Genomic DNA, 13,904 nt, shown 5'->3' on the forward strand with positions numbered 1-13,904 from the left:
TGTTTGTAGATGGATCATTTCTGAGGATGGTGCAGAATATGTTGGATCCAGTGCAACAAGTCGTTGCTGATGGATGTCATCTCATAAGACCCACAGGAGAATCACTATTAAAAGCTGAGTTCCCTGGTGGTGTAGATATCAACAAGGTTTCTCTTACTAGCTTCTACCACTTGAGCCCTCATATCTACGGAGTCGCGTATAATTAATTATCATTAATTTGCCGACTCTTCTAGAGTCCTCTGTTTCAAGACTCTGGTGAAGAATAATAAAAAAAAAAGTAAGTTCTTTTTATGTTTTGAATAATGAAACAATTTGACTAAGTTCAAATTGAAATTAGTAAGTCTCCCTTATATTGTAAGAGATAGAAAACGTGTAGTTTTCTATTTTGTTTCTGTTCTTTTGTATGTAATGTGTCCAGTTCTCTATGTAAAGAGACCTTATGCTTTGAGTTTAATACAAGTGAGTGAGATTTTTAGATCTTCTCTTGTTCTTAACAAACTCTGTTTCAAGACTCTGTTTTTCTAAACTATCAAATTTGTGGATTGATTCTTATTACTTAATAATGCTAATTATTAGAGAAAAAAAACGCTACTAATAAAAACCTTGAGAAGGACGTTACATAAAAAGATTTGATTTGTGGACAGAATCTGTAACCCTATCTTCATAATACTTCACCCCTATGAGTAATATTTGAGTTTGTTACAGTTGAGAATGGCGATCTTGCACTTCTCATATTCTTCACCGATCTTCTCGACGATCATACATTCACCTCGAAGAAAGATTAGGGCTTTACGAGATTCCGGCAAAACCCATAAGAATCTCATTACGACAGATCCTGTTTCATCTTTCAGATTATGTCCCTGTGGAAGAAGGCATTTCCTTGGAGCTATGCCATTTCTTCCCATCTCTTCTGGATCCTCTGCTTCTACCTCAACGGTTCAAGATTCTTTCTTTTCTTCATGATTTGAAATTGGATTCACGGTTTATTTCATTGGAATGTCGCATGAGTTTCTTGATTTCTTGATGTAGAAATCAAGAAATCTCCAAACCTGATGTAAAAACTCTTTATAATCAGGAGGATTTGAGAAGACTGCGTTCACCAAAGCCAGATTGGTATGAGGAGCTCTTTGCTTGGTTTATGAATACAGGAATGGAATCATACGAGAAAGAGGTTGGTTTCTTCATTAGTTTAGGATTCTCTTTCTTTTGATCTCTTTACATTCCTTTTGTCATATTATTGTGTTCTGCTTTTTGTCAGATTTCAGATTACAAGATTAAACTCTTTGATAATTTGGTTGGGAAAGCAGAAAAAGTTTTGGAGATTGGTATTGGAACAGGTCCAAATTTCAAGTACTACACAGCTATTCCAAACGTTTCTGTTATTGGTGTTGATCCAAACGCTAAGATGGAGAGTTATTCGCAAATCAGCTGCAGAAGCGGGTCTCAAATCAGAAGACTTTACATTCATTCACGCGGTAATCTTTGTGGTATTGATCAAATATATATAGAATCATTGCACCCTCTTGTTGCATCCCCTGATGCTACATTATCATGTTATATTTAGTTTAGCTTGGGGAGTCTATACCGTTAGAAGATGCATCGGTTGATGCAGTCGTGGGGACTCTCGTGCTTTGTTCTGTCTCAGATGTCACTAGGACGCTCAACGGTAATTGTTTTACTTCAAATCCAATATCTTAAGAGAAGAAAACAAAACTTAGAAACGGTTTGAATTCTCCTGTTTATTAACAGAGATAAAACGGATACTAAGACCCGGTGGGATGTATCTTTTCATTGAACATGTTACAGCTGAAGGTACCTATTTCAACTAGAAACTTCCATCTGAGTACATAGTAGAGAAATGATACAACTTATAAATCTTGTGTTTGGCTTTTCTTGTTGCTGAGCAGATGGTACATTTCTAAGGTTGGTGCAGAATGTGTTGGACCCATTGCAACAAGTTGTTGCCGATGGATGTCACTTGACAAGGCACACTGGAGAATCCATTTTAAAAGCCCGGTTCAATGGCGGTGCAGATGTTAAAAAGGCATCCATTTCTAGCGTTGCTTACATAAGCTCTCATGTCTATGGTATTGCTTACAGTTAATGATGATGGTGATTGTATATTTCAATGATATAAATAAATGTTAATGATGCCTCTGTTAATAAATTTAATCTCTGTTAATAAACCGGAGATTTGAATTGTTCATGTTGTAATAACATTACTTGGTGTCCTTATAGAATAAAACAACAACGAGTTAGATTTGAATCCCAACTAGAACAGCGAGTGCCTCGAAGATTTGTTTATGTTATAATTTAGAACATTCAAGATGACTGAAGCATTTAAACTAGATATTGTTGTTTTATTCTATAAGGACACCAATCTATATAGTATGATGAGTATATTATTGAGATTGGTGTCCTTATAGAATAAAACAACAATATCTAGTTCAAATGCTTCAGTCATCTTTGAATGTTCTAAATTATAACATAAACAAATCTTCGAGGTGTGGTTTCACACCTACCGAGATGAGTTAAATTATTCCCTAGAAAGCTGAATACAGTGTAAAGACTAGATCTGATCTTGTATGCAACATTGTGGTCATTATGATGATGATGATGATGACTCAAGATCTTTCATCGCCTTCCTCACTGGTATCATCGCTCACATACTCACCTCGCAGAGTGATTAGAGCTTCACGAGATCATCTTCGTGCTGAAACTTTAAAGAGTCATCACCAGCTTCCATCAGGCTCCTCCTCCTCAAACAGCTTATGTTCATGTGGAAGAAAACATTTTCTTAAAGCAGCTAGCCCGACATGCCTTTTCTTCCCATATGTTCTCCTAATGCTTCACGTTCCAAGGTGATTTTTATTTCTATAGATCTTTCTCCTAGATGCATTTTGTGTATAGGCTTATAACTCTTTACTTGTGTGACACGATTTTGTTTTCTCCTAGATGCATTTTGTGTATAGGCTTATAAATCTTTACTTGTGTGACACGATTTTACTAGTAAAGATTGTGTTTCTTTGGCACAAATATTGTGAATGATAAAGTACTATTATATACTTGACATGTGGAGGAAATGTAATTGACCAAGATTCATCTGCATCAGGACGATTCAGAAATATTTCATCCTCAGAGACCAGATTGGTATAAAGAGTTTTTTGCTTGGTTCTTGAGCACAGGAATGCGATCTTATGAAGCAGAGGTCAGTCTTTGTGACTTGAATGCATCATTCTTTGATCCATTTCTTGAGACCTCAGTGTTTTTTTTTTAAATTATACCTTCTCATAACCGGGGTTTTATGTTTGTGACTTTGTGTTATTGGTAAGATCACTAATTACAAGAGGAAACTATTCGATAATTTGGCCGGTAAAGCAGAAACAATACTGGAGATTGGTGTTGGTACAGGTCCTAATCTGAAGTACTATGCGGGTAATGAAAACTTATGTGTTTTTGGTATGGACCCGAATCACAAAATGGTAAATTACGCTTGTGAATCTGCAAGAGAAGCTGGGATGAAACCTGAAAACTTTAGATTCATGCAAGGAGTAAGTGTTATACGGATCTGTTTAGGTGTGAGAGCTATCCTTTTATAATCTTTTGATAACTTCTCTGTTGTTAATCTTGCCTGTCTATAGGTTGGAGAAGCTATACCATTAGATGATGCCTCTGTGGATGCAGTGGTTGCCACACTTGTTTTATGCTCTGTCTCAGATGTCACTCAAACACTCAATGGTAAGTCTTTCTACTTGTATCATAACTAGAACCTATTACCTATATATGCTGAAACATAGATTCCATGGAGTATTTATTTTATTTTATTCAGAGATCAAGCGAGTGCTGAAGCCGGGAGGTATCTTTCTATTCATCGAGCATGTGGCAGCTGAAGGTATTTCAAATAATTATGACATCAAACCTTCTGAAATCAAGCTGTAGACACAAAACTATGAAAATGCAAAGTTTTTTTTTTTTTTTGGGGTGTAGATGGATCTTTTTTTAGGCATGTTCAGAATGTTTTGGATCCAGTACAGCAAATAGTTGCAGATGGATGCCATCTGACAAGAAAAACTGACTTACTCATTTCGGCTGCCGGTTTTGGTGGTGGTGCAGAGATCAACAATACGGAAATCTATAGCTTCCCTTGGATTATAAGACCTCATGTCTATGGAGTAGCGTACAAGTAAGGCTCATGCCTAGTCAAATTCTGACTTCAATTTCCTTTTTTATGCAAATTGATTCCCTATATTTGAAACATTTTGCCATTCCTGTTGTGTAAGATAAATGTGGCCTACGAAAACATTTTTGCCAACTGGTTATAGCTTTGTTGGGTTTATGTGTGAACTAAACCTGTCCTAGTTTGGGCTTAAGACTTGTGAGATGAATTAAAAGCCCATGCTTGGTCATGGACTCGTGTGTAAAATTTGAGAGATGGACATGCATCATGTTTGGTTTAGAAGTTCTTTTATGATTAGTGCTTAATATTCTCTCCACAGTCTCCACTCTAACATGTCATGCATGTAAACACTTGACCCCTCTTTCTAACAGAAATGTGTATAATTAGAGACTACACAACAATTTTTTCTTTTGCAAAATTGTCAGTTAATGTCAGATACGGGAAAAAAATCGTCTCTGTGGGGTGTACTGCTGTTGCATGTTCCCAAAGTTGCACATGAGAGGTTCACGTCATTGTCATATCGACGTTCCTTACTAGGCACCGTTTATTTTCACGTACCCGGTACCCAGCGCTCTAATATTTTTCTATTTTAAATTCTTTTAAAGTTTTCTAAAGGTTTTAACAATGTAACAATGTTTATATATATTTCTATTCTGTATATGTAAGTTTGTAAATTCAGTTTTGGTTTCTATGTCCACCCCTACTTTATCACATCATTTTTGCTTTTATCCTTGCATATTTTAAAAGAATATGGAAGGTCTATATATGTCGTCGTTAGGAATAGACAAATACATACCTATCTCTATTCATACAAAAAGTCGTTTTCCTAAACCAACTTACACATATCTTTTCTTTTTCTCATTATATTAGTTAAAATCCCTACCAGAATAACTGATAGTCGTCGAGACTCTTAACAACATATTGAAAGATATATTTCTTATTTTACAAATATTTTGTTGACAATTTTAAAGGAAATCGCTTAAACAAAAAATGAATAATGACCAAATTTGGTTTTATTTATACATGAAATTAATACCACCGTTGAGCAACACAAAAATTAATTCAAGCAAAATACAATTTTTGCAAACATTTTTCGTTGTGTTTATTAAAAAACATTTTGGTATATTTAAGAAAGGGGAATTGGCATAAATGACACAATTTTTTTTTATAATTCATGGAGTAACCATTCTAACCATAAGTACTTAATATTTTCTATATTTTATATATTATTTACTTTCTTACCTTTGTTGCACCAGCCATCGTCCACCACTCCAACCACCGCTCCGGTCAGCCACTGCCCACCATTCCGACCACCGCTTTGGCCAGCCACTTCCCACTACTCCGGCCAGCCACCGCCGGCCAACCACCGTTGTCCAACTACCGCCGGCCAACCACATCCGGTCAGCCACCGCCGGTCAACGACCACTGGCCAACCACTACCAGCCAACCACTTCCGGCTAACCACCGCTGGCCAGCCACCGCCGGTCAATCACCTCCGGCCATCATTGTCGGCCATCGCTGCCGGCCACCACCGTCAGCCACCAACCACCACTGTTCTTCACTTCCATTGGTAATTTTCCACTGCCTTTATCCTAATCTTCTAATTTTTTAAATAGAGTATTATTTACTACTATAGTTTTTTTGTTTTGGTTATTGGGCTAATTCACCCTTTAAGAAAACTGTTTTCTTTTCTTTTTTTTTGTAGTAAAGGAATAGATAATGGTTTAACAAGTGACGATTTGATGAGAATGACTAATTTTTGTGGCTTTATGAGTAAAATATACGTATTATTTTGTGTGGTTCCTTCTGTTCATTCAAGTGTTCCACGATATGTAGGGACCAATTTTACTTCTTTTCACGTGACATGTTTGGGCTGATGTGCACAAGAAAAAAAGAGTAACACGATGAATATATATGCGATAAATCGGATTTTAAGAAAGTAATATTAAAGACTTGGAATATATATATGAGATAAATCGGATTTTAAGAAAGTAATATTAAAGACTTATTCGTTAATACATCTGTATGAAAATAGGGGCTTAGGTTTGTAGGCTGACCATATGTCTCAGTGGAAAACGATTAATATTTATAACGGTATCTTATCCAAGATTTTATAAAGAATCATAATCATTGACCTTTTTATCAAACAAAGAAATAAATTGATGGGAAAGCTTTTATTTAATTGGTCCCTGCGCTAGATATAGCCATGTTCGTAGGGTCATGCATTCTCGATCGACTTGATTCAATTTTAGGAGGTGAGGATTTTTTACATACAAAGAACAAAGATTTCCTCAGATATTGTTGCACAAGAGGAAAGATATATGTTTTTCTTTTTTTTCCTAGATATATGTTGGTGTTTACTTTTTAGAATTCTTGGATGTTTAATAGTTACAGAAAAATGGAGGTTCAAGAAATACATTTTGTAAAAGAAAATATACTAGTTTATAAGAATTTCTTGACTGTATATTGATACGTAGAGTATGTGATGTGAAATCTTGCGAAATTTGAACTATGTCGATATATATATTCTTGATAAAGAGAAATCAAAAGGTATGTTAATTATTATGGTTTAGGCATTAAGCACATATGTGTGGCGTCGCTATTGGAGGCGCAACTTGGTTTTAACTTAGGCATGTGCCAAACATAAGGCCAACATTTCAAGACCCCTTTTGAAAAGGAACGTTATCAAAAAAAGTTATAAAACCACTCAGAAACATGTGTTAAACGATATCAAACCTAAAAGTCCTTAGTCTAAATTTGTCTAATTGCCGTCAAGAAGGAAAAAAAAAAATTGTATAATTAAAACAAAATCCTTAAAATGGAGAACCAACTTGTATCTAACAGAAGTACATTGTTTTAGTTATGATAAGAAGAATAATATATCCATTTCCATTGTGTGTATTCGGTTTTACATTCCAAATTTTGGGGTTTTAGGGGGTGTATTCAAACCATGATTTTGGAGAATTTGATGGGATTTAGGAAATTTAGAATTTTGATAGATTTTAGGGAAGTTCATATGATTTTCTGTAAAATTCTTTCAAATCCCACCTAAAACCATGAGATTTGAATTTCTGTATTTTTAACTAAATAAATCCTCCAGAATCCTAAAAATTATTAAAATCCTAATCCACAAAACTGTTTTGAATAACAGTGGATTTTAAAGTAGATTTTTAAATCATCAGTTCAATAACAATGGATTTTAAAGTAGATTTTTCAATATCAGTTCAATAACATTGGTTTTAAATAGATTTTTTTTAAAATTCATGATTGAATAACCTAGAATTTGTAAATTTCACACAAATCACTTAAAATGTCAAGTTGAATACACCCCCATTATTTGGTTTTGTGAAAAGTATGTATTAATTAAAATCAGGTTCGGGTTTCTATCATTTTGGTTTGGTTTGGAGTACTAAAGAGTTACCGAATTGAAACTAGAATTTTAGTTCTGCTCGGTTCTATGTCGTTAGGTTAATACTGATTTAATTCAGTTGGGGTGTGATATAAGATTAGAATCACTCCAACTTAAGATCACACAAGGATCCAGAGATTCCAAGCTTATCTTGCGGAAGGTGGAATTCACGAGCTGGCTCTGAAGCACTCTCTCGTGAATCAAGGGGTGCTACGATGGATAGATGGGTGATTGACTCACTCAATCAGTGGGATAATCAACTCGCTCGATCAATGAACGAATGAAGGATGTTGAATCATTCAACAAACTTAATCCGCAGGATTCTGAACCACTTAGTGAATCACTCACAAAAAACTAAAGAACAAAGCAATACAAAGACTCAAACTTTGTAAAGAAGAAAACGTTTCTATTACTTTAAAATGATCAAGGGTGATTTACAATGAACAAACTAAAGAGCATATATAGGCTCAACTACACGTTCTAGTGTTCTAAAACAAGAAAGGAATCGCAACAATTTATGAAAATATGATCATTGAACCATTAAGTGTAGAATCAGTCCAAATAAGGCAAGAAGATGTGCCTTTTATCTCGTTAACTTGGGGAGGAAGTGTTGACGTCTTGGAAGCTTCTTAGGCACTTGTAGAAACTCGAATATGCACAAAAATAAAATAGGAAGTAGTCGTTGTGCATTGATGACAATCGAGTCCGAAATAGGCAAGTAATAATAGAATTGAATCCGCCTGATCCAATGGCTATTATTGCGTGTGAATATCCTCCAAATATTCTCTAGTAGTTGTAGAGACTCTTCTGGTTTCCATATGTAGATTTGGGGCACATCCAAGTGAAGGCAAATGGAAGTTTCCATATCTGGCTCCAAGTAAATCAACAGACATGATTCAAAGGGTGGTTTGGACTTGGGTCTTCTCTTGGGTTGTTCTCCATCGGCTGGGGACTTGTGGTGAATCAAATAGGTGTGTGGGCTTCCTCCAGGGCTGGTCCAAGTGTCAAAAGTCCGAAACTCTTCATAGCTTGCAATGATGTCTGATTCATCCGCGAGTAGTTCAACATGTCTGTCAGCGAGTAGTTCAACATGTTTGTTAGCGAGTAGTTCAGCAGGTCTAGCGAGTATTCCAACAAGTACTTTAGCTATGACTTCTTGTGTCATCTTTGAATCAGATGAATGGTAAGTGGTTCCTTGATGACTTGGTGTTGTCTCATTAAAAACCTTTCTAGGTAAACCTAGTGGGAAAAACCCTAGTCAAGGGAAAAAGAGTGCAACAGTCATATCCCAACAATGAGGTGATTTGACATGATGATGCTTGATTCCTCTTGAACCATTGGACTTCTTAGGGTTAATTTGATGATGAATAATTAACCTTTCTCTTTGTGCTTGATCATAACTCCATTTGGGAAAAGATTCTCCAAGATGCTCTTCGTGGACCGGTTTGGTGTGTGGACCGGTTGGTTCGCCATGCTTCCGGTTTGGTTAGTTCTGATGTTCGCATCAGGGTGGCTGGTGAGTTAGATATATTCTGATTAATATATTTTATTTTTCTAGTAAGATAATATTAATCTTTGATGTACTTGATTATTGGGTTTGGTTTGGTTTGGTCGTACTAGATTAAGTTTCGGTACAAAATAACTCTACATTTAAATTTAAAATTTTAAATAGGATAGGATTATTTAGATGTTGACTAATTTAATTTTAGGTTTCTTTCGTGCTTTTTATGGCCATCCCTAGAGTAACGGTCTTGCAGAGAAAAAGATATATTATATGTGTCTTGATCATTGTGTAGTAATATTCAATCCACTTTGATCAATTGATACAGCAGCACTGAAGACTGAAGAAGAGAGGCCATCGCCAACAGTCACCACCACTCATATTTAAAATAAGTTTGACTTGTCAAACAAAACATGTTCGCGACATTTACTTATTTAGAGATTTTGAGATACTCTTTTTCTTTCTTTTCAAATATCTTAGTCAACATACCAACATTATAGAACACTAGAGTCAATTAAGAGATTTATTTCGGAATATGAAATGAAAACGGATCTAATTTTAGCTTTGGGTTGATCGATGTGGTGATTATGTGACTAACACAAGATTATCATAATGTCACTATTAAGTACAAGTATAAAAAGAAAAAGCATTTGACTGGATAACCTTAATATTGGCTACGTTTTTTAAAAAAGTTAAAAGAAATGGAAAAAAAAAAGAGAGGTGAAAAGCTGAATTCAATTACTCAAATTCATTTTCGCTATTTCTTATCACTAATTTTTGTTCACACGTTTTAAGTTTGGGTCACTCTAAAAATTTAGTATTGGTTCAGACTTCAGAGTAGTTTCTCGTAAACCGGGTGGGTTAAAATGACAAACCAAAAACCGACATGTTCACAAAAAGTAACCAGGTGGAGAACACTGACCTCAAACTATTTAGAAAGATAATTATAGGTTAACTAGATTAAGGATTTTACGTAGATGAACTTCAAAATTGTGTACAGAAACGAATTCACTAACAAAGCAATATTTTTTTTTTTTGTTGAAATGTTAAATGTATAAATCAATTTAAAAAGTTGTGTACATGGAGAGGGACCTTACATGGGCTTCTTAAGCATAGAAGATGTCAACTTTATTAAACCTTTGTAGTTGTAGAAAAGCTAGGAGTGGATTTTGTGAATATCATTGATCAAAAAAAAATGTGAGTGGGGAAAAATCGGGTTAGTTGGTTTAAGCAAACGAAAAAACAGATAAAATTTATTAATCACTATGTTTTATAGAAGAAAAAAAATACAATGTAAATGTTTAATATTTTTTCTTGTCCTACAAAACGCCCCCGCAGATTACGGCTAAATTAAAGAGCAACCAAGCACGTGGATTTTGATTACATAACTTGGTATGTTTAACGTCTTTATTAATACAATCGGGGTATTTTGTTTCTTACTTCCTAAACTGCAATATTCAGGATAATGCATCCTTTAATTTTTTTTCTAGTCAATCGTAGGCCATTAACAAAACCTACTTATAGAAAACGACATCCATTTATCTTAATAAACCCATTTTAAAAAGTTATAATTTTTGCATCACAGTGAATAAAATAATAACCAATTTATATTTTTTTTTTGTTTGATAGAAATTTATAGAATTATACAGAAAATTATGGTAACTTAATGGTTATCTCGTGGTTAGTCAAGACTCAAGTCCATACGTTTATTTATATGACGACAACTTTAATAGCTGCAGGATATACCTCATGACTATAATTTATAAAATTGTCTGAATTACTACTATCCTAAATTTCTTGAATATTACAAAAATGGAAGAACATGAGACGATAGTAAAATGTGAAGTAAAATTCACAAACCAAAAATGGCCACTGACGATGGAGGTGGTATTCTACAGGAAGATGTGGACTAATGTTTTAATCTTGTTTGGCCAAAAACGAAATGTAGCAACAAATTAACCTAATTTCCCTTTTCATGGTCATAATATATATGGTAGCATGCTAGCTAGTGAGTGATATAGAATGATGTGAACGTTGGTCCATGACTATATCCGTTTGGCCATTGAAAATACATTTTAACTATGTTTGGGAAGATCGACCAAGTTCAAAGATATCAGAATTTTGCTTTTGCCATAACTATAATATAATGTACCATAATTTTTGAAAATGAAAAAAAAATGTACCGTATAAGATGAAAAGAACTAAGACGATAAATAACATCATCGGGCCATCGGCAAAGAGACATTTCAGAGAAAATAATAGAGGAACAAATATTTAAAATGGGTAACTGGGAAAGAAACCAATTGGGGAGATTTGGTATCAAATAATAATAAGTAATTAATCAAAAGAGTCGTAAGCAATTTACATGATTATGACTTAAGCACATGAAGCCGACTTTAAAATTTGATGCATCTCACATGGTCATCACAATGGTGATAATGATGATAACGTCACCCACGTTTCCAAAAGTAAATTTTGTTTATCTTTAGCTAATTAAAGTTATACTATAATTTAGGCTGATAAACTGGTAAGAATCTGAGACTTCATAAACTATTTATTAGACTAAAGAAAGAAAACTATTTCTATAGTTCTTGGTTATACACACTTATATATCGAAGTCAATATGTAGCCTTATTTGGTTGATGTTATTCTTGATAGTTCAATAATCTTTATACATTAAGAAACGTGTATACATTACACATGCGCTCAGTCCATATACGTACTAAAAGATTGAGTACAGTTTGGATTACGTAGTTCATTACTATCCACGTAAAAGGTGACGGAACCGTCATTGCATGATTGCAATGTGATGTTTTGTTTTTCCTGTTCGGATTAATTATTCGTTGTAACGTTTTATTCTAATCAAAATCTCTTAATTAATTAGGATGCGTAATACGCTTTGCTTTATTTCCTAACTTTCATTTTTTTGTAAGATGTCATTTTATTTTCCCAAAAGGCTATGCCTCATTAGCATAATAGTTACTTGGGATGGCGACGCATATATTAATAAAATCTAAATCGTTTTTAAGAAAAATTTGGTTAAATTCACTATTCACATATAAACTGTTAGGAAAAGGACAACAGAAGAAGTCAGTGTCTCGTCAGAGAATCCTTACAGCTTCTCGATCGGTGAGTTGATAGCAGGGTTCTTAGTGTATTTAGGCAAAAAAATAAATAAAAGAAAAAAAAAAAAAGCTAAGATCTTCTCTAATATAGTATATTCGGATGTGGGTTAAGAGGCGTTATGTGTCAGCTAGCTGTTGGGTTAAGAGAAAATACAAAATGAAAAAAAAAATTGGGGATAATTGATTTTATTTTTTTCGTCTCTCTCTCTTTCTCTCGCGTCTGTATCTCCGAAACGAGAGAAAAAAAATTAGAATCAGAAGATTGAAGCTTTGGAATCGCAGCACCAATTGCTTTAGAGGAAGGGTTTGGATTCGATTGGAATGGAGAGAACGCTATTAGTGGCGAAGGCGATTTGGTTCTGCAATCGGGAAAGAAAGAAATCGAGATTGAGTTGGAGATCCTAGTGGTTCGTATTGTGTAGTCGAATAAATTGGATGAGATTGAAGCAATTGGAATAACATGGTACGTTTCTTAGATTTAGTACAATTGTTTTATGATTTGGGTTCTTAGATTTTGGATCGCAAATTAGGGTTATGTGATGGGTGTTGGAAAATTAGGGATTTGGGTGTCAATGTTATCCGGTATGATCCATTTTTTTGATATTGGTATCGACGAATCCTTAATCTCAGTATATGTTTGGTTAGCAGTATAAGAGCAAGATTATTGGTAGGTTGAGACTTTACAAAACAAGTGTAAAGACTTGAGACTATACCAAACAAATGTTGCTTTGTTGTCTTGGTTTTGTATAAAGAGATATTGAGCTCCTGGGGATTGGTTTTGCTAATGGTGATTGTTTGTTTCTTGCAGACAAGGATCAGAACAATTTGGAGAAGAAGGTGGTTACTCTTATAGTCCAAGCCGCTGTGAAAGAGAGGACGCAGTCTCTTCACAGATTTACTTAACATTTCCAGCTGAAAGCTCCTTCACTCATGAAGACGTCTCAACTTATATTCAGGTAAATCATATTTATATGTGTGTTGTGATGATATCGGGTTATGGATGTGAGGAATGCTCTATATGTTTAATGTACAGTTAGATTTGGGGGTCATGTTTCTTGTTTGTTTTGATAGTCATGGTTCTTGTTTGTTTAGTTTAGCATGTGATGTTTGTTTTCCAATCTAACTGTTTTCTAATTTTTTAGTCATTCTTTAACAGCAAAACGAGTGGTAGATCATGAGTATAGAGTCCTTGTGTCTGTTCGGCCATCAATGAAGGTAATTTATTATCCTTCTCTTTCTTAATTTACTTGATGTTAGTTTAGGTATAAGTCGAGTGAGTGATTGATGTCATTGCTTTCGGATGGTGGTTGTGGTTGTGATTAATACGCTTTTGTCATTGATGTCATTGCTTTATTACTTGCTGCTTTGTGTTAGGTAAACACTTGATGCTTTGTTAACTATGTTTGTGTACTTGATGCTTTGTGTTAGGTAAACACATAATTTGAAAATTTAAACCATTTACCAACATCTTTAACACACAATTTCTTTCTTATAAACCATTTACCAATCTCTTTAACACACAAAAGTAAAATACGCAAGTTCTTTCTTATAAACCCATTAGCAATCTCTTTAATCCCTTTTAACACACACAAGTTATTTATCACGATATGGATTCAGATGAGTTTATGAATCCATATCTTCCCTCCTCTAGCTATATGAACCTGTTACACAGCCAACTTGATAACCATAACC

The 13,904-nt window shown here is 34.5% G+C and overlaps 1 protein-coding gene and 2 pseudogenes across 1 annotated transcript in view; all 3 read left to right on the forward strand.

The window, feature by feature from the left end:
- The window catches only part of LOC104750791 (methyltransferase-like protein 7B), a gene marked incomplete in the record, with an annotated part of 2,145 nt that extends 1,668 nt beyond the window's left edge, over positions 1-477 (forward strand). The window contains 1 exon segment of the mRNA XM_010472639.2: positions 10-477. Coding sequence (XP_010470941.1) covers positions 10-206 — 197 coding nt within the window.
- Positions 587-2,266, forward strand: LOC104750790 (annotated as a pseudogene).
- Positions 2,481-4,430, forward strand: LOC104750792 (annotated as a pseudogene).

Source organism: Camelina sativa, chromosome 16, assembly GCF_000633955.1.
Source record: "Camelina sativa cultivar DH55 chromosome 16, Cs, whole genome shotgun sequence".
In the NCBI taxonomy this organism is placed as follows: Eukaryota; Viridiplantae; Streptophyta; class Magnoliopsida; order Brassicales; family Brassicaceae; genus Camelina; species Camelina sativa.